The sequence below is a fragment of the Stegodyphus dumicola genome, chromosome 3 (genome assembly GCF_044657685.1).
Source record: "Stegodyphus dumicola isolate Sdum_Otavi_A_Nest chromosome 3, ASM4465768v1".
In the NCBI taxonomy this organism is placed as follows: Eukaryota; Metazoa; Arthropoda; class Arachnida; order Araneae; family Eresidae; genus Stegodyphus; species Stegodyphus dumicola.
Window position 1 is genome coordinate 256275446 of NC_140770.1, and position 27572 is coordinate 256303017.

The 27572-nt window shown below is 34.2% G+C and overlaps 2 protein-coding genes across 2 annotated transcripts; one reads left to right on the plus strand and one right to left on the minus strand.

Annotated features, from left to right (window-relative positions):
- Positions 1–27452, minus strand: SCCRO3 (defective in cullin neddylation 1 domain containing SCCRO3). Its single transcript, XM_035352695.2, has 3 exons — positions 27326–27452; positions 26590–26683; positions 1–1636 (listed from the first exon to the last, which is right to left on the minus strand). The coding sequence occupies exon 3, from the start codon at positions 1578–1580 to the stop codon at positions 657–659; it is 924 nt and encodes a 307-aa protein (XP_035208586.1). The 5' UTR covers positions 1581–1636; positions 26590–26683; positions 27326–27452; the 3' UTR covers positions 1–656.
- Positions 20948–21346, plus strand: LOC118183227 (protein GVQW3-like). Its single transcript, XM_035352697.1, has one exon. The coding sequence runs from the start codon at positions 20948–20950 to the stop codon at positions 21344–21346; it is 399 nt and encodes a 132-aa protein (XP_035208588.1).
- Positions 27453–27572: the final 120 nt, after the last annotated feature.

Consider the following 27572-nt stretch of genomic DNA (forward strand, 5'->3'; position numbering starts at 1 on the left):
ATACTTTAAAATTTTTTTATTATTATTATTATTTTAAATACATTATACAATACTTTTATGAGAAATGATTATCACAATGCATCTAAATGGAAAAAACTTTTATATTATTGCCTATCAAAAATTTTTACATAGATACACAATAAAATATATTACACAGAAACAAAATAGTTTATGTAATGAAATGAACCATATCTCTTGATATGGAAATTTTAATGATTAAATTCAGTGATTTTTAATGAGAACAACATATTACATAAACATAAGTTTTACAGATATCCATAAGTGACAGAATTATTTTTTATGAGTATACACCATAGATTTAATATTATCCCAGTCTGATGGTCAAATAAAATTAAGAATTAAAAAACAAAGGCACTGAGACTTGGCAGTAGGTGCTTGGACACACAAATCATAGCAAGAAATCATTTTTAAAATGACTCCACGCCTTTAAAAAAATATTAGCAGCTGCATAGAAAGTAAGAAATTTTAAACTAAAAATAAGACAGCCATGGTCATTGTAAAAGTGACAAGCTTAAAGGAAAACTATATCACGAAGATCACAACACGTCACAGTTATATCACAATATATACTATAAGGCAGAATCATTATCATTAAGTACAAATGTACAAGCACATACTCATATCATCCTCCCTTTTTAATTAACATCAACTATTCCTTTTTCTTTACTTGGGACAACATTCTGGTTTGTTTGGTCATTTTCATATTCAACAAAATCATCAAACAGACTGGGCCAAGCAGCTGTGTCATCATAAGAACTTAGATCTTCACCAATTGATTCAGAAAAGTTTAAAAACATATTCCAAGTGTCTTTAGATATACCTCTCACGTTTGGATGTTTCTCTAAGAAATTAAGCCATCGATGGAGAATAGGAGGTTCATTTTCATGGAAAACTAGCTTCCACAACTGTATTGCCATCTCTGACATCAAAACTCTTTGATCAGGTTCAAGACCAAATTTAAATGTGAAACGGTATAAGTCTTTGAATTTTTCTGGAGATCGAGCTTCAGCCATCATTTCAGGAAACCTTGCTTGAATGTCTTGGACACAATCAGCTTTCAGATTTCGGCAACCACTGACGAATTCTTCTTTTGTAAAACAAAACATGTGCTTTGCATTAAATTTCCAGGCTAGAAGAAGCACACGAAAGTCTTCTAATGGAACATTGAGGTCATTGCATAAACGTTCAATACCCTCTGCAAGAACTGCATTTTCATTTGGGTCTTTGTACTGTTCAAAAAAGGCTAATATTTTGCTTTCTGAGAATTCACGGTTAGAATGACTAGTTCGTTTATTTTCAATACATGTTGTACTGAGAATAGGAAAAATCAGCTTTTCAGTCAAGCTCAGATTTTTACTGTTAGAATTTGATTCAGTGGTACCATTTGGAATGGCACGAGTCTCAAAACGTCCTTTCTCAGAGCGACGAATATCACCAGTACTCATTCCTGGTTGATGATCTGCTGCTTCAGAATTTTGGACAACATCAGTAAATTTTTCATCGCAGTTCTGAGTGACAACTGACTGAGTAGCTGGACAGCACGAAAGGCACTTACCCATTGGATGGCTAGAAACAGATTAGATACAATAGCTACCTAAGATTTCTCATCATGGCCCTGAAATTAAACAAATACTAGTAAGAACAGAAAATTTTTTCAATAATATTTTTTATCTTCAGATAACTTAAGTAATGATGTGTTTATTAAAAAAGTACTTTTCAACATTAAAAAAATAATAAAAATAAAAATTAATAATATGGTCATTGCCTCTGCTACACATTACCAGCTTTGCAAAGCCATTATTTGAAATACTCATCATAAATTTCTGTATAAATGATTGACAAATAATCACTGTTAAATAAATATATCATAGAATACAGGTTATCTGAACCTGTCAGGGCCTATACTAATTGAGGCAATGTAGATTTTATTCCTCACCAGCTCCATGTGCTCATGACGATAATGGGATTTGCTGTTTTTTATTTCTTTGAAACAGATATATTTTTTATAAAAAATTCCACACCCTTTTATATTTATACCTATGGCTATACTATAAATGCTTTATAAGCAAAGAAACTGAATTAGATCTGTTGGCTTTAGTTTTCCACATGCAAATTTTGATCGGAGGTCAATCGGCGGTAAGCTAACGTGGTTGCCGCTGATTGGCCGATGACGTCAAGATCAGCGGGTTGGCCGAGTATTATATATATGTACGCCGGTATCGGCGAATGTCTTGTTCTCTTGCGTTATTATGAGTTAGCATAATGCTAGTTTGCTTTCATTCAAATGATTTTAAAAGTAAAGGCTACAGTGTTAGCTCTTTTATTTTAATTTACGGAATAAAGCATGAATTTTATTTAGATTAGTCTTAGCTTTATTTAAGGGAAGCAAAATATGCTTTGCCTTTATCACCACTGCCAACAGGGTTATGGGCCCAGCGCCAACAGCTAATCGGTCATCCAGTTCAACTCAGCATTGAAGGAATGTAGGTGAAGAGGGCCGTTATCCACGAAAAGAAGCTGACCTGTCTTAGAAGTTTGTTCAAGTTGTTGTGCTCACACTTAATCGAAGATGTCATTACTACCTGAAGGTTTTGAGCTGTTAAACCATGACAACTGAGATCAATGGAAAGTCGATATGAAAATGCTATTACTGGATAGAAATTGTTGGAGCTTCATAGAGGACAAACAAGAAGAACTAGATAAAAGTGCAACAAGGCGTGAAAAGCAGGAATTCACACTGAGAGAGAACAGAGCATTCACTACATTATATTATGGAATTAAAACTGAGTTCAGGCCGCTGATACAAGAATGTTCAAGTGGTAAAGAAGCATGGGAAGTTCTACAGAAGCAATTCGAACTCAAAACAAGAGCAAGGATAATTCAGTTACTGGATGAATTTTTTAGTATTAGATATACACCAAATGAAGAAATAGGATTATTCATCGCGAGGATAAGAATGACTGCAAAGAAGTTGGCTGAAGCTGGTCACAACTTGGCAGATCTTTTTAAAGGATTCCAGGCAATAAGGAGATTACCCCAGGAATACTCCGGCATTGTACAGTTGATCTATAGGTGGAAGGACGAAGATTTTATGCTGGAAAGAATTGCTGAAGAACTGGTAAGGGAAAAAAGCCGACTTCGCCAGGTAAATGTCGATTTAGAAGACAGCAAGGTAAGCATGTTTAATACTATTGGTTCAAATGCAGGGAAAGATAGAGTTGAAAATAAAACTAAATTTAAGAAAAAAATGGGGAATATGAGAATAGGACCTTGTTTCAGATGTCATAAATTTGGGCACTTAATCGCTCAATGTAAAGAAAATGTAAGTAAAAATCAGAAGTTTAAAATAGACGATAAAAATGGACAGTTTAAAGATAAAGAATTAATGTTAGTAGAAAATTAAGTAACAACTACAGATAAAGGAGGTAACGCAAATAAATTTAATTGGGTTGTAGATACTGGAGCTACAACTCATTTCTGTAATGATAGAAATTTAATGACAAATTTTGAAGAAATAAACGATATACGTAAGTCTTTAAGTGTAGGAAATTGTGAAAGTAAAGTACTAGGAAAGGGTACCGTCAAACTTGCAGTAAAAGTAGGCAATCGAATAAATTGGATTGAGTTAGATAATGTGTTATATAATCCTAATCTAAGAAGAAATTTATTATCGGGAGCAAGGTTAGAAAAGGCAGGTGCTCATTTTGTGATTTCAAAAGGGGAGATGTGGATATACTTTAATAATTGGGATAGATTATGCTACGCTAAACGATATGACGGACTTTATCACATAAAACCATTTAGATATGCAACAAACAAAAAGGAGGCTGGTTACGATACAGAAATTGGAAAGTTAAATAAAGTAGACGATGCGATGCTATGGCATCGGAGATTTAGCCACGTAAATTTTGATTATATTAAGAAAACTAGTAAGAATCAAAGTGTGAAAGGGTTACCAGAAATTGAAAAACCAATGGAGAGGTGTGAACCGTGTATTATTGCTAAATCTAGTAGAATAACTTTTAAAACTGTTCCTAAGAGATCGGATAAACCATTGCAGTTGGTTTATTTAGACGTTTGTGGCCCACTACCAGTTCCATCTAAGGGTAGGAGTAAATATTTCCTTGCTATTGTGGATGACTATAGTAGATTAGTAACAGTGTATTGTATGAAAAATAAATATGAATCGTTCTACAACTTTAAGAATTATCATAGGCAAATGGAAAGACTAACAAATAGAAAATTAATAAATATATGCACCGATAATGGTGGGGAATTCTGTAACAGGCAATTTGAAGGGTACTTAGCTGAAAATGGAATTAGTGTTGAATGCACAAACGTGTACACCCCAGAAGAGAACGGTGTGTGTGAATGATTTAACCGAACGGCATTAGACGCAGTTAAAGCTATGCTTAATGATGGTAAAATGGGAAAAGAATGGTGGGCAGAAGCTCTTGGCTGTTTCGTACATATGTGGAACAGAGTATGTCATAAAAGCAACCGAACCCCTTACGAAATGTTCCTAAATAGAAAACCCAGTGTTGTTTATTTTAAAATATTTGGTTGTAAAGCCTATGTTGGCATGCCAAAACAGATTAGAAATAAATTACAAATGAGGTGCAAAGAAGGAATCGGTAGGATATGCGAAGGAAACTAGGGGTTATAGGATATGGCTGCCAGAAGAACGTAGATTAATAGAAACCTGTAATGTGAAGTTCGATGAAAAACTGTATGCAGCAAATGGCATCCTGGAACAGAAATCAAAACCTAAATTTAAAAGACTAGAGGAATCTGAGCTATTAGCAGAATCAGATGAAGAACAGGAAATTTCTGGAGAAGAAATAAAGTTTTCAGATGACAAATCTACTCTGAAAGAAGTATCAGACTTAAACCGGCAAAGAAAAGCAGTTAAAAGGCCAGATGGAACACGTACAGACATGTATTATTATGTAGAGGGAACAGACACCCGTTTTAGATCCTATAATGATATTGAAAAGTATTGTGAGGCAAGAAATATTAAATTTGGAAAAGATAAGTTTGATTTTAGTGGAAAAAACGAATACTCAGGGAAAGTTAATTTTGTAAAACAGGAGACTAGCTCCGTGTCTGAAGAGGAAAATTCCGTAGAAATTGTTATCCCACAAAATTTTAAAGAAGCATGAAAATCAGTAAATGCCGAAGAATGGAATAAGGCAATGAAAGAAGAAATTGACACAATGAAGAAAAGAAAGGTTTGGGAATTAGTCAAAAAGCCAGAAAATAAAACTATGATAGGAAACAGATGGGTCTATACGCTAAAAAGAAATGAAAAGAATCAAGTGGTTAGATACAAAGCACGTTTAGTAGCACAGGGATTCAGGCAGAAAAGAGGTGAAGATTTTGATGACGTTTACAGTCCTGTAGTAAACTTTTCAATCATAAGAATATTTTTCACTATCCTGGTATGTTTATATGGATGGACTAATTGTCAGTTAGATGTAAAGAACGCATAAAGTCAAAAGTCGTTAATCCGGACTCGTCGGGACTTCGGCGATTCCGGATTAACGATTTTTCCGGATTATAGATAATCAGTTTAAATCTGGTAAGATGGCATGCAGAAATTACAAAATTAAAAATATGAAACCGTAATTTATGAAATAAAGAACAATTATGATCTAAAGGGTATCAAAATTTACAAAAAGAAAAAGCTTAATATTTATTTGTTTACTTTATTAAACATTTCGTTCAATGTAAGTTGCTTCCTTTCATGTGATAATACTTTCTCTTTAATTCTATAAAACAGACATAATTTCTTGTTTAGTTACAAAGTTCCGCTGTTCAAGTCCTATAATTGCTGTGTTGAGAATACCAACTAATTTGTCAATCGAAATGTTTTCGTTTTCAATAACCTCTGGGTCACTTTCTTCACTATCGGAAGCGAATTATAATGACGAGGAACTTGATTTAAATCATATCAAAGACGGAGTATATCGAGATGAAATACTACACTTAGTACGGAATTATAAACCAAATAAAATAAAAACATCTGCTCTGAAGATAAGGATAGTGCTGACAGATCAACTTCCAATCCGCAGCATGAAATTGATAAACAGATTTCGGATTTCAAAACATACTTTCGCTTTGTAGATACAAATTACATATTAGTAAATATATATCGGAAATTCTATTTGACATAATCTTTCTAATCTATCATAATCTAATAATGACGTTTCTGCCCCCCCCCTCTGCCGCAGAGCAGCGTGAAATTGATAAACAGATTTCGGATTTCAAAACATACTTTCGCTTTGTAGTAAATATATATCGGAAATTCTATTTGACATAATCGAAAGTTCAAGCTTACTTTTATAAAATTGCTCTAACAGTCTGCAAAAAATAATAAGCCGGATCCAATTCGAAGATTAAGGAACAACGCAATCTGCAACATTAACTGAATTAGATAACTTTAGCTTAGCGTATAACTCCGTTACACATTAAACGCGCATGCGCACAAACATATTCGCAGCTGTAAGGGTCTTATGCGCTCTTGTAAAAGCCTGTGCGCATGCGTGAACGCGACGCATGCGCAGAAAGTTTGTAGCTTTGAGGTCCGGATTATAGATCATTCCGGATTATGGGTGTCCGAATTAACGACTTTTGACTGTATTTATATGCAAACCTAAATGAGAAAATATATATGACCCAACCAGAGGGATTTATCGAAGAGGAAAATAAAGTGTGTCTATTACACAAGGCCATTTATGGTCTACATCTAAGTGGCCGTGAATGGTTTTGTGAATTTGAAAGTACTTTAGAAAATCTACATTTTAAGAAAATACAATGGTGTAATTGTGTTTATAAGAGTTCAAATGTAATTCTCTTGTTATATGTAAATGATATTGTGATTTTTAGTAAAATTAGTATAGATAAAGTAATTTCACAGCTGAGTAAGTTTTTTGATCTTAAAGTATTAGGCAAAACTAAAACGTTACTTGGAATTGAATTCTTAGAAAATGAGAATCGGGTTTTTATGCATCAGCAAAAATATATCGAAGAAATTTTTGAAAAATTTAAACAGTTCTAGATACCAATAACTTCTCTTCCCATAGCTAAAGGCACTATTCTTACAAAATTAGATTGTCCATCTACAAGTGTAGAAATTGCGGAAATGCATACATTACCCTTTAGAAATCTGTTGGTATGTTTAGTTTTTGTAGCTAACAGGACAAGGCCTGATATTACATATGCAGTGAATATCTTATCACAATTTCAGGAGAATCCTGGAATTAGGCATTGGGAAGTATCGTTGAAATTGCTTGGTTATCTCAATAGTACTAAATTATATAATTTAAACTTATCGAAAATTAAACATATAAATTTATATTGTTATTCAGATGCTGATTATGCAAGTAATAGAGATGACCGCGTGTCCATGGGATGATTTATATTATATTTAGATGAAGTACCGGTAATCTGGAAAACTGTTAAACAAAAATGTGTAAGTTTATCAACCATGGAAGTGGAGTGTATTGCCTTATCTGAAGCAGCGAAGGAATTAATGCGGACGAAAAATGTCTTACAAGATGAAATTTTAAAGTTTAATTTATGAGAATGTAAACTATATTGTGATAACAAGTCTGCCATTGATTTTTCTAAATCGCCAATAGAAAATCGCCGAACTAAGCACGTAGACGTAAAATATCACTTTGTTAGAAGACTAGTTAATGATGGAGTGATTGACCTTGAATTTATCACCAGTAAATTAAATACTGCAGACTTATTTACAAAAGCGGGGACTGCTGTTAATTTAAGAAAGTTTTGTTTAGATGTTTTCAGTGTTTAAAGACAATAAGTGTTTTCGTATAATAGAATTTAACTATGAACTTCTGTTATTCTGTGCAAGTTTTGTTTTTGTCTTTTCATGAGGAAAAGAGGGCCGTTTGTTGGCTTTAGTTTTCACACATGCAAATTTTGGTTGGAGGTCAATCGGCGGTAAGCTAACGTTGTTACCGCTGATTGGCCGATAACGTCAAGATGGGCGGCTTGGCCGAGTATTATATATATGTACGCCGGTATTGGCGAATGTCTTGTTCTCTTGTGTTATTATGAGTTAGCATAATGCTAGTTTGCTTTCAATCAAATGATTTTAAATGTAAAGGCTACAGTGTTAGCTCTTTTATTTTAATTTATGGAATAAAGCATAAATTTTATTTAGATTAGTCTTAGCTTTATTTAAGGGAAGCAAAATATGCTTTGCCTTTATCACAACTGCCAACAAGATCAGTCTTCACATGGCTCAAATTTTTTCATACTTATTTCTAAACATATAATTAAGGTAAAATAACATGCCAAACAAGTATTAATTTAGAATTCAAACAACAAAAATCAGCATTATAATTGCCCATTTTCACAGGACTTGTTTCGAGCAAAGTGCAAATGAACAAGATAAAAATGGATGGACAAGAGTTAAGCTACTGGCGCCATCTATTCATGAAACGAGAACTAAAACATAATTTGCTTAAAGGTTGTTTTCACAGGACTTGTTTCGAACAAAGTGCAAATGAACAAGATAAAAATGGATGAACAAGAGTTAAGCTACTGGCGCCATCTATTGATGAAACGAGAACTAAAACATAATTTGCTTAAAGGCTGAAAGCAAAAATGGATTATAATTAGCGTCGTTAACTAGAACAGAAAGATTTTTTTGAATGTGAAACGCCTCTAGAAAACCTAATTCACCAATGGAACATGATTTTTGAATAATTTTGGCTGCAGAAAAATTGAAAGTGAGATTTTCGGACCAACAATGCTGGGCAACAGAGGACAAGTTGGTCAACACAGCACAGCATGCTGGGCAACAGAGGACATGTCTTCATGTCCTCTGTTGCTTAGCATTGTTGGTCCAAAAATCACACTTTCAATTTTAATAGTTCATTTTAAGTTGAAAAGCCTTTTTTATTTACTCTCTTTTCAACCACGCTTTCATGTCAGAATATAAATGAGATAGCGAGAGTTTATTCAGATTAAGGTTGAATGAAGTGCTATTCAAGTAAGAGTTTCGGAAGTTATTCTTAGAGCATGTCTGCTTGTTCCAGGCCATGTTGCACTGCGATTGTTAGCGACTTGCATCAGCGGCATTGAGTGTTCTAGCCATTAGACTTGTCTAACCAGTTTACTACAAACCACAGCTCTTCCTGCGCATTAAAAGTATTCTGTGAGCCATTAGGCTAACCTACCACAGCTTGAAATTATTCCTTGTTATACATTTCTGTTAAGTCAGAACTGCTTTCTTCTTGTAACCCAAGCTAGGTCATTTGTTAATTTTATGCTTGAATAAAAGGGTCTTATACACCCTTCTTTTAATTTCTGTCTTGTTTCACAAGGGCAGAAGATAATTTTTCAACAGTCTTTTTAAAAGTTTATGTTCCCAAAGAGATATAGATTTTACAACGTGGTTAAAAATTTCTGTAAAAGGGAATTATTTAACATACATTTCAGAAAATGCTCAGGTCATAAACTTTAGAAGATCCACTGTCCCAAAATAGTATATAAGCAAATAATATTCAAAAATCAAGTTTCGCAATGAGCAGATAACAGATAGAGGCATATATGTCTCATACAAGAGATACTGTAACTACCTAACCCATACTGGACCACTCTCAAACATTTCCACTTAAAAAAAAATGCAACACTTTAGAGATATCAATAATATGAGGTGGTAATGCACATATAACAAATATTTCCAGATATTGTTTTTTTATTTTATTAAGTTACAGGTTATGAAATTAGGGAAAAGAGTCAATACAAAGTCCAATACAACATAATCTGCAAACTGTTGTTTATTTTTTCTTGTATGTTTTGAACTGGCATCTGGCTCCCTTGAGATTTTTTTATCAATATGTGTTAGCTGCCGAGATGGAGAAGCTCTTCATTATTTTGTAGCAAACTGCATTGTCCAATGTTGTTCCTAGGTACTGCCTTGTCTAAATAACTTATGGTAACAGATACTGAAAATGTCATAATGGCCTGTGCTTTCTCAGAACAAAACAGTTTGAAAAACTTTCCATGCTGCAATGAGAGCTGTTTTAAAGCAGTTCAAGAAAAAGGGCCAGTACCACTTTTTTCCTTGGGTAAAAGTAAACTTCTATGTGACTAGCAATCAAATCCACTCAATTTTTGTATTTTTTGTATGAAGTCACAAAAAATGGAACATCAGTTTCACTCCTGCTTCCTTTTACCTTGTGCATAACCTTGTTTTTTGCTTTTATTTCTTCGAAATTTGTCAGCAAAGACACAACACGATTATCCTTCCATCACACTGCAGTTATTTTGTTAGCTTCATCAAACAGTGCATCAGAAGACTTTCTCTTCCATTTTACTCAATTTTTTTTTTTTTAATGCTACCACCTGGTTATCCTGTAGAGTTCCAGTTGTAAAAAATTCTTATTCTTTTAAATGAACAATTAACCCATGCGATGTGAAAAAATTGTCCATGTATTTGAAAAAACTGTCGATGTCCTGAGAAATTTCGGGTTTTCCACTATCCAAAGCAAGCTTTTCACAATGTGTGGAGAAAGAGGTTTCTTGCATTTTTCTTGAGCCACTTGGTAAAGAATAATATTGATGGGGTAAACAATGTAAGATGTCAGCATCCATAACTTGTATCCAAATTTTACGGGTTTATTCTTCATATTACAACCAGGCTTATCAAAATAACATACCCTTCTTTCACTGATTCTTAGATTTTACGAAAACATTCCAAATTGTTTCAAGGGACTACTCAGTTTTTCTGATAGTGGTCAAATTTTGTAGTAATGGTCTCTTTAACAATTATAAATCTACTAGCACAAATGTATACATTTGTTTAGGAAAAAATATACATTTTAATCCTAAATAACACCTTAAAAATAAATCATTTACAAATCATTTCTTGTTCAGTTACAAAGTTTCACTATTTAGGTCACGCTGTCAAAATTCCCAAAAAATAGTCAACTAAAATCTCTTCAATTTCAACAGTTTGTTTACGATTTTCTTCTCTATCAGGTGATATTTTCCAAATTTAAGACCATACTACAAATTTTGCCATCCATTAATTTATTCATGTTTAAGGCATTGTTGTCGTAATAAAGTCTTAAGTTAACATCACTTTTACTTACCATTTCTTCACATACTCAGTCAAAAAATTTCACATTTTTTCATGTTAAATTGTTTAATTACGTTAAAGCCACATCACTTAGTACTTCTTGAATATTTGGCTTATCTATCTATATCTTAATGTTAAGCAAAATTTGAAATTTTTTACATCCTTTTTAACTTGCCTCGAGAGATCAATTAATTAAATTACAATAATTCAAGGAAATAATTTCCTCCCTCCTAATGGCAGGTCCAAAACATCCACAGACGTTGGCCACAACTAAGGAAAGAAGCGGTGGTCACTATATTATGAAGGCACCCAACAGGTGGGCCACATTTGTCTCCTATGAGGGGACAGACAAATACAACCAAGACTTCTCTAGGATTCGAACCCAGGCCCTTTGGTATCGCAGTCGGCTCCCCTAACTGCTATACTTTCTGGGCAGCAGGAAATAAGTTTAAATGAAATGCAGCAAAAAATGTGTACAATTCAATAGGCCATACAAAGAAGTTACATGGTGTCCACATCAAATTTTTTTTATTTTAACGATACAACAGATTTCACCATATGTTGATTTGATTGATGACTGGGACATTGTTATCACAGTGGAAGACTTCAGCTTTATGACCTTCCATATCATAATTTTTTCTTTTTAATTTTTACTTGCAATATCTCAAAGAATTCAAATTTGGGGCTTCTTGGATGGTCCTGCAGTGGCACTCATTTTAAAAAGGCTACTTTATACCTTCTTCTCAGTATATAAAAATTCTGATAGCTATTGGCTGATTGATAGTTTGGAGGAAGGGGTAAACTGATAACATTTCTTTCTTTTTTTTCTTTTTTTTTAATTAGAATATTGGTAAGATAATAGTAATAATAATAATACACTTAAAAAATAATAAAGACTAAAAATAAAAATGTGGTTCATTTATGGAGTACCAAAATGTTAAATTTTAATTCCCTCCTCCTCCCCCCCCCAAAAAAAATAAAAATAAAAATAAGAAAAACAAAATAAAATAAAAAAATAGAGAAATTTACTACTTGAAAAAAAATGAAAATTTTTAACATGGACTTTTGAAGAAATTTTGAAATTAACAATAAAAACATAAAATTGAATACAAGTTTCTGCAAATGATTTTGTGTATTTTTTCCACATAATCTACAAGAAAATCATATTGAAGAGGCGACGACCAAAGAGACTTGAGCTTTCCTTGTCAGCAAATTTTTTTTTTCAAGTAGTTGCTTTTTATAATAACTATTTTAGGCTAGCTGCCTAAAATAATCGGTATAAAAAGAATAGTATAATTTCACAGATTTAGTTGGAAATTAATACAGTACACAGTCTTTGATCCGGATTCGTCGGGACTTCGGCGATCCCAGATTAGGGGTTTTTCCGGATTATAGATCATTAATTTAAATCTGGTAAGATGGCATGCAAAAATTATAAAATAAAAAATATGAAACCATAATTTATGAAATAAAGAGCAATTAGGATCTAAAGGGTATCAAAATTTAAAAAAAAAAAAAAAAAAAAAAAAAAAGCTTAATATTTATTTGTTTACTTTATTAAATATTTCTTTCAATGTAAGTTGTTTAAGTTGCTTCGTTTTATGTGATAATACTTTCTCTTTAATTCTATATACAGACATAATTTCTTGTTCAGTTACAAAGTTCTGCTCTTCAATTTCTGTAATTCCTGTGCAGAGAATACTGACTAACTTGTCAATCAAAATTTTTTTGTTTTCACTAATCTCTCTGTCACTTTCTTCATGCCTTTATCCATTTTTTGCAGCAATTCCACTTTTTGTTTGATGGACATCGAAACATGCTTTCGCTTCGTAGATCCTTTGGCAGCTCCAGAATCGGAAACTGTTTTTGACATAATCGAAAGTTCAAGCTTACTTTTTATAAAATTGCTCTAACAGTCTGCAAAAAATAATAAGCCGAATCCAATCAGAAGATTAAGGAAGAAAGCAATCTCCAACATTAACTGAAATAGATAATTAGATAATTTTAGCCTAGCTTATACTGTCCATTATACATTAAACGCACATGCATAAACATATTATGCGCATGCACATGCGTAAAGATATGCGCATGCGCAGAAAGTTTGTAGCTTTGAGGTCCGGATTACAGATCATTCTGTATTATGGACATTCGGATAAAGACTTTGTACTGTAATAATAATATAGATGCAAAACTATGCTTATTAGCTTTAAATCATTTAGTTTATCAATAAAAAACTGACTAAACCTCAAGGAAAAGTTTAAGCTCACAACCACGCTCACGAATCAAGCTTCTTCTCTTATCGTATCAGAAATGCTTGGGAAGAGAGTGTGTAGCAATCATGGCCAGTACACATAGACAGTGAAAAAACCAGTTTGCCAGTAAATTTCTAGGTACACCTGTGCCTAACCAAAACAGTGTCAGAGTGCTAATTGAGAGATTTAGGGAGACTGGATTAGTATATGATTATTCACGAAGTAAGAGACCACAGGTACTCACTGAACAAAAACTGCTGGACATATCGGATGCAATACTACGTAGCCCCAGCAAGTTCATGCGAAAACTGGCCCACCAGGAAAACACTGGTGTTGAGATGGCATATAAGGGCATTTGAAAGAAACTCGGTTTCATCCCATATAAAATGGTTCAATAATTAGTCCCCTGTGATACTGGAAAACCAATTCAATTTTTTGAATAGTTTCATCAGTTCCTTGTGGACAATTTTGATGATATATTAGACTAGGGCGTGTCAGTCACATACTCGTACCGCCCTCAGTTTTTGCTAAACAACTGACATTTGTCATCCTGTGCAGCCCTCTACAGTTTTTAGTGACAAACATATTTTGTTGCCTTCTTCTTTAGTCTTTTTCAAGGCTCCTCCATCACTGGAGTTAGAGTATTTTTTCCTTTTGGAATGCTGTTGGTTTTACTTCTGTCAAGTTCACCGAACTGAAAATTTACTGCTTTTAATCATAATATTGATTTGATGGGCATTGTTGAGAGTGATGCTTCTACTGAGAATTTCAACTTTTACTGTATAAATGGATATCAGACTTTTTGCTAATACCAGAAGCATAAAAGGATCAATGCTTGGAGAGAAGGTTTGCATTTTTGTTTCTTTTTTTCTGTATAATTCTCTAAATAACTATCCTAATTTAGAATGCTTATTCAATAGATGGAACTGACACTCCTTGATTTTAAAGGACTTTAATGAGCACTTGCAGAGATAGGGCTGTAGTTCTATTGATACAGTGGGGTCATAGTTGAAAATTTTATTGACTCAGCCCTTACTGAACTTGTTGAGAATCAGAACAGTTTTCCTACCATTTTGTCATTTGTGGGTGAAATATCACATCCTGGTTCATTGCTGAGCCAATCCTAATTTACTGAATCATGTTACACACATGCTACTACCTGCACCAGGTGAAGCAGGACATAATGCTTATGGCTGAGCTTAACTCAGATTCTCGTGAGTGCAACGATTTCCCCATTCGAGTCTGAAAAAAGCAGATTGGACCATATATCAAGAGCTAACTGATTGCCTGGTGATGGAATCTTTTACATCAGGCTACGTTGACTGAGTCATAAGCAATTTTAATGATACCGACTCGGCTTGTGTGATTGAGTACATACAAAGAGGTCAAAGGAAAAAGTATTTTCCTTTCTGGAACAAAGATCTGCAGATCCTTAAAGAAAGAAGAGATGTGGCTAGAGATGGGTTGACTCTACTGGCCTGATGAAGGACTGTATAGAACTTTGTAAGCAACAAGCTTTCCTGAGGGAAACTATTAGAGAGGCCAAGTGTCATGCCTTTTGTGGTTTTGTAGAGGGTCTTGACTTTTGTGAAGATGCCTTGTACAGCACATCGCTTCTTTACACTCAATAATCAATAAGAAATGAGCCCATTAAGTTTGCAGATAAGTTCCTAACAACTGATAAAGAAATAGCTGGTGCTTTTAATGTTCACAATGCTATCGTAAGTAATTACTGTCCTTTTGCTAAAATCCCAAGGGATCTTCTTAATTGCCCACAGACTTGCCTTAATCAAGATATGAACGTTTTTAATTCATCTTTTTCTGAATGGGAACTCGAATGTGGCATTAGCAATTGTTGCAGAGAAAGAGTGCAGGACTAGATGGAATCCTACCAGAGTTCTCAGACTTATTAACCTTATTTAGACTACAGGTATCCAAAGTGTGCAGTGTAAAGGAGAAATAATACCTATTCTCAAAACTGGTAAAGACCCAAGTGTTTTGACTAGCTTTCATCCAATACAGTCAAAAGTCGTTAATCCGGACTCGTCGGGACTTTGGCGATTCCGGATTATCGATTTTTCCGGATTATAAATCATCAGTTTAAATCTGGTAAGATGGCATGCAGAAATTACAAAATTAAAAATATGAAACCGTAATTTATGAAATAAAGAGCAATTAGGATCTAAAAGGTATCAAAATTTACAAAAAAAAAAAAAAAACTTAATATTTATTTGTTTACTTTATTAAACATTTCTTTCAATGTAAGTTGTTTAAGTTGCTTTGTTTCATGTGATACTTTCTTTTTAATTCTATTAAACAGACATAATTTCTTGTTTAGTTACAAAGTTCCGCTGTTCAAGTCCTATAATTGCTGTGCCGAGAATACTGACTAATTTGCAATCGAAATTTTTTCGTTTTCAATAACCTCTGTTACTTTCTTCGCTATCGGAAGCGAATTATAATGACAAGGAATTTGATTTAAATCATATCAAAGACGGAGTACATCGAGATGAAATAATACATTTAGTAAGGAATTATAAGCCAAATAAAATAAAAACATCTGCCCTGAAGATAAGGATAGTGCTGACAGATCAACTTCCAATTCATAGCGCGCCATTGCGTTCCCCCCCTCCCGCGTGAAATTGATAAACAGATTTCGAAACATACTTTCGCTTTAGATCCTTTATATATTAGCAAATATATATTGGAAATTCTGTTTGATATAATCGAAAGTTCAAGCTTATTTTTATAAAGTTACTTTACTTACTTTTATAAAATCTAACAGTCTGCAAAAAATAATAAGCCGGATCCAATTCGAAGATTAAGGAACAACGCAATCTGCAACATTAACTGAATTAGATAATTTTAGCTTAGCTTATACCGTCCGTTATACATTAAACGCGCATGCGTAAACGTTTTATGCGCACGTGCACACGCACATTCGCAGCCATAAAGGTCTTACGCGCACCTATGCGCAGAAAGTTTGTAGCTTTGAGGTCCGGATTATAGATCATTCTGGATTATGTGTGTCCGAATTAATGACTTTTGACTGTATTACTTACAAGCATAATGTGTAAACTGACTGAATGCTTCACCGTAAATAGACTCAATCACTATACTGAGAAAATCTGTTTTATTTTTGATAGACAGGCCAAATTTAGGAAACAAATAAATACGATTGAACAGACATCAACACTCACACAGGGAATGAAAGTTGGCTTCCATATTAAAAAGAATACTGTATCAATGTTGGTCAACTTCCAGACGGCCTTTGATAGAGTATGAAGAGAAGGGCTGCTCAGGAAATTAATCGATATCGATATTTGTGGAAATATGTATCGCTGGATTAAATCTTTTTGGACGAACACTTTATCAGAAGTAAATTTTGATCAGCTGTCTCTGCCTACAGACAAACTAGATAAGGGCTTCCTCAGAGTTCGGTCCCTAGTCCTATTCTCTTCAACATCATGATCAACGATATTGTTCACTAGCTTATGAATTCATATCCTGGGGTGCAGACTCTTCTCTTTGCTGATGACCTTGTTTTGTGGTCTGCTGACCGGGACATCCATATTACCCAGGATTCATTTAATATTGCTCTTGATGCCCCTTGGTCAAAAATCAATGAAATGATTGTAAATACGAGTCAGGCAATCTTTCAGGTTTTTACCCTCAGTACCAAACCTAAAGAGATATAGCTATTTTATGGAGACCGACAGCTGTACAGGAATTGAAAGGCTTACTGTCTATCTATGAGAAGAACAGCTCCCGCCACAGTGTCTGGCGGGTGGCGGTCGCTATAGCAACAGGATTAGTATATTTCAAATAGGGGAGAATCAGAGGTTGCCAATTTATCTTTAAATACGCCAGGATGGCAAACTGAAAAGTAAATCTTCAAGATACAACTACGGAAAATGGATCAAGGCTCGTTTCTACGTCAACAGATAGCTGCAGACTAACTGGCGAGAGCTTTTCTTATCATAGACAGTGTACCTGGGAATTGTTTTGGAATAAACAGGCCAACAGGATACTGGGTATAGGGGACAACAAAAACAGACTGCTTAAAAGACTGTCTATTTAAAGTGGGGTACTACCTAAGATCTAATCTGTACCACTTATAAATCTTATATTAGGCCTGCTGTCGAATATGGTGGTGAATTTCTCTTAACTGCTTCTGAGTCAATACAGAACAGGGTTGAAACTACTCAAAATAATGCCTTGAGAATCCTCACCAGTGGAGAATTATCTACTCCTATCCACGCTATGCAATTGCAAACAAATATTGAGCCTCTGACTCATCAAAGGAAAATAAGTGCTCTCAAGTTGGTCAAGAGATTGATGAGGTAAGGTGATTTCTGGAAGATGTGCAATCCTCCAGAATAGTTATTTACTCTTACGCTTCCATTCAGTCATGTTTAGCCTTTTTTATATAAATTACGAGGGTTGGAACTTTAATAGTGGCAACACAGCTGAAAAAACGCTACGCAACAAAACCAAAGAATATCGCGTATACCACACGTGAACTAAATACCTACCTTACCTCTCAGCAAAAAGACTCGTCCTGCCTACATCACGTGCATGCGGAGTGACGCAAAGAACGAATCCTTGTATTAGCTCGTGATCTAAAGTAAGTGTTCTCAGGATGTTTTCAAAACAAGAACAACGATGTTGGATAAAAATTGAAATTGCCAGAGGTCGAACAGCACGACAGTGTCATCAAGGGCTTCAAGAGGCTTGTGGGAAATCTGCTTTGCCTTACAGAAACGTAGCAAGATGGGTGAAAGCCTTCAATGAAGGACGCCAAAACGTGGCAGACATGCTGCGGCCAAGTCGTCCGAGTGTCAGCGATGCAGACGTGCAAGCTGTTGCCGCACTAATGGACAGTGATTGCTACCAAACGATTCGTCAGATGGCCGGACAAACAGGATTAGTGCATACAACTGTGCTGCACATTCTGAAGGAACGCCTGTCCATGAGAAAAATTGCTTCACGATGGGTTCCACATCAATTGACGGAAATGCAGAAATGGCTACGATACGATGCTGCCCGAACCCACCTGGAGTGCTATGAGCGTGAAGGAGATGCTTTTTTACACTGTATCATTACGCTGATGAGACTTGGGCCCGATCGTACCAGCCAGAACTGAAACGCCAATCAAATGAATGGCGTCATCACGGGTCACCACGACGTTCAAAATTTCGTCAGAACCCCAGCAATGTGAAAGTTATGGTGATTCTCGTGTACGACTGTGATGGTGTCATCCTAACGTATATCGCTGCCCCACAGCAGACCGTCACTGCGCAGTATTACTGCTCATTTTTGGAGCACAATCTCCAACCAGCTTTGAGAAAAAAACGGCGACACTTTCTGCAGAACGCTCCTCTCATTTTGCATGACAATGCTCGGCCGCATGCAGCGCAAGCTGTGACTGATTTGTTCAAGAGATGGGGCTGGGAAGTGCTTTACCATCCACCATACTTCCCAGATCTAAGCCCTTGTCACTATGACTTAATTCCTAAGATGAAGAAACCACTTCGTGGCACTCGCTTCCAAACTGTTCCTGAGATTCTTGCGGCAGTAGACCGGTCCATTCAAACTATCAACAAAACAGGCGCTGCTACAGGTATTCTGCGACTTCCACATTGTTGGAAACGGGTTGTACACAATGCTGGCAACTATATTGAAGGACTGTAAAACATGGTGACATGAATCACTTTTGTATTCCTTGTAAATAAATAGTTGCCACTATTAAAGTTCCAACCCTCGTATAATAATAAAAAAAGTATTCTATGAAATTAGCCTTTCATCTAAATTAAAACATCAATCTTAGATAGTTAGTTACTATTATACTTCCTTTCTCGTGTTAGGGTTGCCGCAATTATTTTTGGCAGCACTGGCATCAACACTACTTTGGCGATTTTGTACGATCATCAAAACCGAATAGTACTGTAAAATCTTTACCTCTGTTTTATCCCCCCCGGGGGTCGACGTAGAGAACTCTGCGAAGCTACTGGTTAGGATCTGTACCTAGGCAGTCTCGGCCACGGGGGTATAAAATTTATGAACTTGGTGGTTCTGAAGGCTCTGGGAAAGGTCACTTATTGGCCGGCCCCGGAGTCTGGCACGTCCTAGCGCGGCGTGGTACTAGTAACCCGGGGTTCTTCCCCGGGGTCGCTGGGTAATGTCCCGCTGCGACGGGCTCGCCCAAGCGACTGGTAGGAGCATTAGACGACCGGTGCTGCCTGGGGTGCGTCCCCAGGTGGTGCGCTGCTCTCCTGGAGGGTAATAGTGGAGGTTGAACCACCACGATGTGCCCAAAGGGGGAGTGGACCCGGAATGAGATTGAGTTCTCGATACGGGGAATGCCCTAATCTTCTTCTTCTTCTTCTTACCTCTGTTTTACAGGAATACTAAAAATTCTGGGTTCACGAAACAACTTATTACCGAATGGTTCATGAAGCATTTCGTTAAAGAGGCTAGAGGGCACAGTATAACAGTGTGGAGTTACCATCAAACTGCAAAATTTTACTATTGTTAGACAACTGCTCTGCACACCCACATACAACCACTTTAACATGTGATAATGTCACAGCCCTTTTTTTGTCCCCAAATATTTCATCATTGATCCAACCAATGGACCAGGACATAATACGGTCTTAAATGCCACTATAAATCAGAGTTTCTGAAAAATATTCTTTCAAGTCACCATTCTGTTTCAGTTTGTGATAATAAAAACAATTCACCATCAAAGATGGCATTTATTTGCTAGGATTTATTGTTTTATTTCTAAAGAATTATGTTTCCCAAACAACATTAGTAAATGCCAGGTTAATGTACGGCCATCTTTCTTCTTTATTGAAACTGAGAATGATAACAATGAATTTTCTGGTTTTAGGGTCAGTTCAGCCAGGGTTAATGCAAGAGAACTGCTTTTATATTCAAAAGAAAGAATAAATGAGGAGGCTTTGCAAGAAGATATTGTTACATGGATGGTGCGTTTAGATGAGCCAACACTGAACCGATGACCGATAACGAAATCATTGGCACTGTTTTGAACTCGCCACAGCAAGAGGATGATTCCGACATCAACACAGATAGTGAATTTCATAGGAGTGAGAAAATATCTTTTAATGAATGAAAGTTTGGAACATGATGAAAAATGCCTAAAATTTTTAGAACAACAGAGCTGTGTCACAGAGATTATGATTAAGAGATTATTACTCTATATAATTTACAAAAAAACTTACTCTGGAGCACCCTAAAGTTTTAAAACAAATCTGTATCAGGAAAAGGTTTGAAACATGTAAAAAAAATGAATAGTGTTATTGTGTATGCCCTTAATATCCCTGTAATCACTAATGTAAATGAATAATACATAACACATCGTTCAATAAGTCCCGGGACTAACAGACAGATGATGTAGTAATATCAACTTATGTTATGTTGTTCGAAAGAACTAATCTTAGAATGACACGGGTCATTTTCATGGCATTCGAACCGGAAATAGCGAAGCTATTGTGGTGAAAGTGGTACTACTTGTGCATTTGTGGACAAAATGGAGGAAAACGAATTTCGAGTGTTGATCAAACATTGCTATTTAATGGGCAAAAATACCGTCCAAGCTCAGCAATGGCTTGAAAAATGTTATCCAGGCTCTGCTCCACCAAAAACCACCATTTGCCATTGTTATACTGATTTCAATCACGGTCGCATGGATACAAATGATCCTGCACGCTCGGGTAGGCCAAATGAAGCTGTCACTCCAGAAAATGTGAAACAAGTGTTTAAAATCGTGATGAATGACAGCAGAGTGAAAGTTCGTGAGATTGCTGAGATTGTAAACTTATCAACTGGAAGTGCGTGTACAATTTTACATGAAAAGTTGGGCATGAGAAAAGTGAAAAAAGTGTTTTCCAAATGGGTGCTGCGTGTTCTCACAATGGAACAAAAGTAACAACAACTTGACGATTCACAGAGCTGTTTGTCACTGTTTACTTGAAATAAACAGGATTTCTTGCACTGGTTTGTGACAATGAACGAAACATGGATCCATTATTTCACTCCGGAGTTGAAGAGGCAGTCAGTTGAGTGGCGTGCATCCGGTGAAAGCCATCCGAAGCGTCCAAAAATTAAAAATAACAACAGCAACAGACAGCTGGCAAAGTCATGGCATCAGTGCTTTGGGATGCAATAGGTATAATTTAATCGACTACCTTGAAAAGGGAAAGTCTATCAATAGCACCTATTAGAGTGAGTTATTGGTGCGTCTGAAGGATGAAATTCACACACACACACAAAAAGCACATGAAGAAGAAACAATCATCTTCCATCAAGATAATGCCCCGTGCCACAAGTCAATGCAAACACTCGTTACATTGAACAAGTTGGGCTTCACTCTGCTTCCCCACCCACCATACTCCCCACATCTAGCCCCCAAACAACTACTGGCTGTTTGCTGATCTCAAAAAGATGCTCCAGGGAAAAAGATTTGAAAAAGTCATTGCTGCCACTGATATTTTGGGAACAAGAACAAATCGTTTTACAAGCATGTTATCAAAAAGTTAGAAAAGCGTTGGAATGATTGCAAAGATCTTGACGGTGATTATGTTGATGAATAAATGTGAATTCTGTGAAATGGGTGTTGTTTTTTTAGTTAATCCCGGGACTTACTGAACAATGTGTTATATATAATAATTTAATTGTATATAATATGCCTTATTTATTTTGCTCTTTTAATCTGAAATTTATCTTTCCTGTCCTAAAATTCTCAAAAAATTCTAAAATTCGCACAGCCTCTGGTCCCAAGTATTGCGGATTTCTGGACTTCTACTGTACTTTTTAAGGACTGTATGAACACTGTTTTTATATCAAGCAACTGCAATACAGTGATTATAAATTGCTAAGATTATTAGACAAAAATTCATTACATTTATACAAAAGATGAAGTAAATAAAAATAAATTCAAAATTTGGGCTTTGAGATGCATATATTTGGGTGTGGATGATGTAGTGTAGTAGGCCTCCTCGTGGTTACCCTGGATAATGCTAAATCTATTACAATTTGCAGAACACTAGCTTCACCAAAAATTCTGTATTATGTGTGCTGTATTGGAATGCAGGCAGCTTAAACTAGTCTAAGAAAGCTGAGCTGGAAATTACAGTAAATCAGCTTGAAGTGGGTGTTTTTCACTATTGCAGAAGCTAGAGTTTACAGTGAGAGATTTAGTTTTTGAAATTTTATAATTATTTAATCTAGAGAAGATTAGACAGATAGCCAGTGGTATTCTGATTGGAATAAGATACATGCTAACTGGAAAATTTTCAACTGTTAAGGAGATGAAGGAAGGCGAGGAAAAGTCTGAAATAGCAAAAATAGATGTCTGGAAAGAAGGAAGGCATTTTCAGGTGCTTTCTACGAATAGCTCTCCAAGAAATAAACCTAATTTTGATAGATTAGAAATTGGAAAAAGACTATTCTGATAGGTGATTTCAATGCTTACTCATTTGAATAGGGGTACTATGATTATAATGTTACAGGAAGAGAACTAGAATATTTTATTAGTGCAAATCAACTCCAGTTGATTTTTAGGAGTACACACATGCCCTCATATCTTCACTATAATGATTCATTTACAAATCCAGATTTGGTATAAGATGCAGAGAAACAAGTGTTAGAGGATCCAGGTTTTGAACATCGCATGATTCTCTGCACTATAGAAATTAAAAACAGGGAAAATGTTTGTGATCCTAGGAAAGCTAAGAAATCCTGGAATTTTAGAGAGGTATACTGGGGAGCCTTTTCCAACATGCTTGAAAAGAGAGTTAGGGATATTGATTTAGCCAACTCCTCTACTAATACCAGAAATAAGAAATTTTGTAATACAGTTTTGAAGGCGGTTAGACAAATGATTCCAAATAGTAAACCCTTTTGGAACAAGGAGCTGAAATTGCAGAAGGAAAGACGGGATGCGGAAAAAATAACAGCTGAAATGACAGGTAATATAGAAGGTGTACCAAACTGGAGAATCTTAGCTAGAGATTTAAAATTGAAAGTAATGAAATCTATATAACAGTCATTTTGAAATTTTGTTTATATTCAAATCTCTTTGCTTAAATTTACTGGCATTTTTTAAAAAATAATGCCAGTTAATGATATTTAACATTTGTACTTGAGAATTCTTCAGTTCGGCATCAATAATCTAGACTTTAGCCTGTTAATTTACCATACGGTTGATTTGCACGTCAAATTTCAAAAGAATACCTTAAGACGATAGTGCATAAAAGTTGCACAACATGGGACAAATTAGTTTAGTTTTAAAATTTATAGATTCTTGATACAAAAGATGTACACCAATATAATTTTAACATAGGAATATATAACATAGAATATTAACATAGGAATAAACAATATAACACAGGTTATTTATTAACAGAGGTTTTAATTTCAGGGCCAAAGGCATATGAATATCAAATAAGTTAAAATAATTATTCTACATATCAACAAGTTAGGAAATGTTTGCTACATGCACAATTTAATCATGAAGCCTAATTACAGTTACGAATTTGTAAATAATGTCAAAAGAACACTAATTTCAATAATGGTTACTCATTCAAAATAAATACGAAGCAGTAAACTAAATATGAAATATAAACGGCTGATCTTTGGAATATGGTAACTGGTAGTTTGGCAACATTTTGGAGGCGATAAAGGTTACTACCTAGGACTTTGGTAATAATGTGAGAAGTACTCAGTTCCGATTACGCATTATTTTGTGTGAGGGAAATGAGAGATCATGAGATATGTCATGTGACATTAATGAACAAATTACAGTTCTTTAATCGGAAAAAGGGGGGAATATGGAAAACAGTAGTACTATATTATTTTGTATTAAGCTTCATTGTGTGTTGTGTGAAATAATGGAAGTGTGCTTGCCACGTAATGAAGATTCTGAAGATTAGGTAAGTTAGTATTTTTAATCATTTGAGGATATTATTTTTATGCATTGTTCTAAATGTAAGGAGTAAATAAATTAATATGATATTATTGGAAAATTGTTATTAACAATGATTTAGTTTAAAGTAATTAGGATTGTAATCTAATTTTTATTAATTTAAATGTATGTGCTTATTTATATTTTAAGTAGTGTTTTTTGATTTAATTATATTTTAATTTAATGATCGTGATTTTGTGAGTTATATGTTTGTAGTATTTTGGAAAACGTTTGAGTAGAATACGTTGAGTATTTTCATGCATTTTCATGAAATTTTTCTAATTTATGAGAAAAAAGCAGTGTACATGGATATAGTGAAGAGTGTGTGCAATGCCATTTTTGTGCAATTCTGGGATGTTTTTTTAAGTAAAAATAAGTCGACATGTACATGGTTTAGTGATATTTTAATTAAATGATAGTTATTTTGTGAATTTAATGTTTGTAGGAATTTGGTATACATTTCAGTTGAAGTAAACGTGCATGGAAGTAATTTAAATATTTGACACTAAGTATTTGTAACCATTTGTAATGTTTGCAGTATGAATTCGTTGGTGACGTTTATAATATAATAGATAATTTAGAGGTAAAAGTTTTTGGATATTTTATTTATTTTATACGTGGAAATGTTCATCTTTCGAAAGGGTATATACTTTTTGCGATCAGGTAATTTCATATATGTTCTTTTTGCCGGATTTAAAGATTCACAAAATTTTCATGCATTTTCGTGAAATTTTTCTAATTTATGAGAAAAAAGCTGTGTACATGGATATAGTGAAGAGTGTGCGCAATGCCATTTTTGTGCAATTCTGGGATGTTTTTTTAAGTAAAAATAAGTCGACATGTACATGGTTTAGTGATATTTTAATTAAATGATAGTTATTTTGTGAATTTTATGTTTGTAGGAATTTGGTGTACGTTTCAGTTGAAGTAAACGTGTATGAAATAATTTAAATATTTGACACTAAATATTTGTAACCATTTGTAATGTTTGCGGTATGAATTCGTTGGTGATGTTTATAATATAATAGATAATTTAGAGGTAAAAGTTTTTGGATATTTTATTTATTTTATACGTGGAAATGTTCATGCTTGGAAAGGGTATATACTTTTTCCTGATCAGGTAATTTCATATATGTGCTTTTTACAGAGTTTAAAGATTTACAGAATTTTTTTGCATTTTCGTGCAAATTTTTGTAATTTATGAGAAAAAAGCAGTGTAGATGGATAAAGTTAAGAGTGTGTGCAATGCCATTTTTGTGCAATTCTGGGATGTTTTTTTAAGTAAAAATAAGTAGACGTGTAAATGGTTTATGTGTATGTGCTATCTGAAAAATGCGCAAGGAGTTTGCGATTGTGCACTTTTTCCCAATTTTGCAGTTAATATTTGTTATGATTAAGCAGTTTTGTTAGATAAAATTTCTAGCATAAGTGTAATTCGGCTAGTAGATTGTTGGAAGAAGTGTTCAGAAGATAAAAAGAAGAGAAACATGTCTACTTCGTGAAGACAAAATGGCGGCGGGAAAAAAAAAATAGAGGGTTGCTGTAGGAGAGTTGGTCGCCAAATTTTCGCCAAAAAATTGCCAAGTTACCATAATCTAAAGATCAACCAAAACTTTTACTAAATAAAGACAATCTAGGTTCACTCTTACAGAATTAAAAATAATCTTGGCAACTCAATAAACCTATACACTCTTACAGATTTACCAGGACAACAACAGGTAGAAATTAATGGGAAATTAAAAGGTGTAAATTTGGTATTTTAAATTTTTTCAGTAAAAGATCTCACTTGTAACGATATTTTTTATCATTAAATTCGAGAAAATTTTAACGAAATTTAAGAAGAAGAATTATTCTATCAATTTCTTATCTTCATAATGATTACATAATTTCTTTTCTTCATAAAGATTACTATCTAACATATGCATACAATACTTTCTCACAACAATATTATATATCAGAATTAATACACGAATGTGTGAATTTTTGAAAATCTGAAAAGCATGCATTAAAATTTTCACAAAACAAGTGAAAATTACAAAAACTATATTCAAAACAATTATATTAGGAAAAAATCACCATGCTACTACATCTTTTAAATATAGGTGTCATATTTAATAATTTACATACAGTTCCTCAACTGAAGATCGTTTATTAATACATTTTAACACCACATATTCTAACATGATACTAAAATTTATTCAACATACCTCTCATGAGCAACCAATGTCAAATGTCCTGCTATCTCCTTACTATCTTTGTACCGAAATTTTAGATGCATTCATTTTGCAATATCCATTTTCCCTAAAAATTTTAAGATTTCATTAGTAATAGTAGGAAGAGAAAAAAAAAAAAAAAAAAAATGCAATACACAATGAGTCATTAAAGTCGTAATTAAAGACAGAAATGCTGCAATTTGAAACTTAACATGGTAAAATTAATAAGGAATATACATTGGCTTATGGTAAAAATGTGCATGCTACATAAATATTGGATATTATGCATACAAACAACCAATTTCACACACACCTCAAGATGCATCTGAAACACAGCTACCTTGTAATAAACGTAGGATACCTCTTTACTCGATTTATGCTTAAAGTTTTCATACTAGAATTTTTATTTACACTTTGAAATAAATAATTTAAACACTACACAAAAATGACAATCAATCTAATAATAGAATTGCATGTCATCTTCCGGAATCAACTTTATTGTCAAATGAATAGCACTAGTTTCATTTATCAATAAATTATAAACTTGCCATCACACATTACACACTGCAAGAGTTTCATTTTGTTTATGCTACACTTCAAAAATCGAAAACACTGATTAAATAATGCAAAACATTAATATACTTAATTTTCAAAGTTATTATTTTTACTTATACAAAAGCATAAATCCCATAGGAAAACGGTATTATATGCAAATTGCTATTCAACTTACTTTCATAACATAAAAATATTTAATCTTCCACGGTAACGATTTCATATCTAACTCATTCATATTGAGCAAAATAAAAACTTTGCTAATAATACAGACAGTGTTTTATGACGTCAGAAGAATACGTGCGCTCTGCGCGCGTCTACAGAACTGTATTCGGAATTTCTCTAATTTATATTAAATATATTACTCACTAATTTATCCAAATTTAATTTAAAAATCGCAGCATAATAAAATTAATATTCCTTGT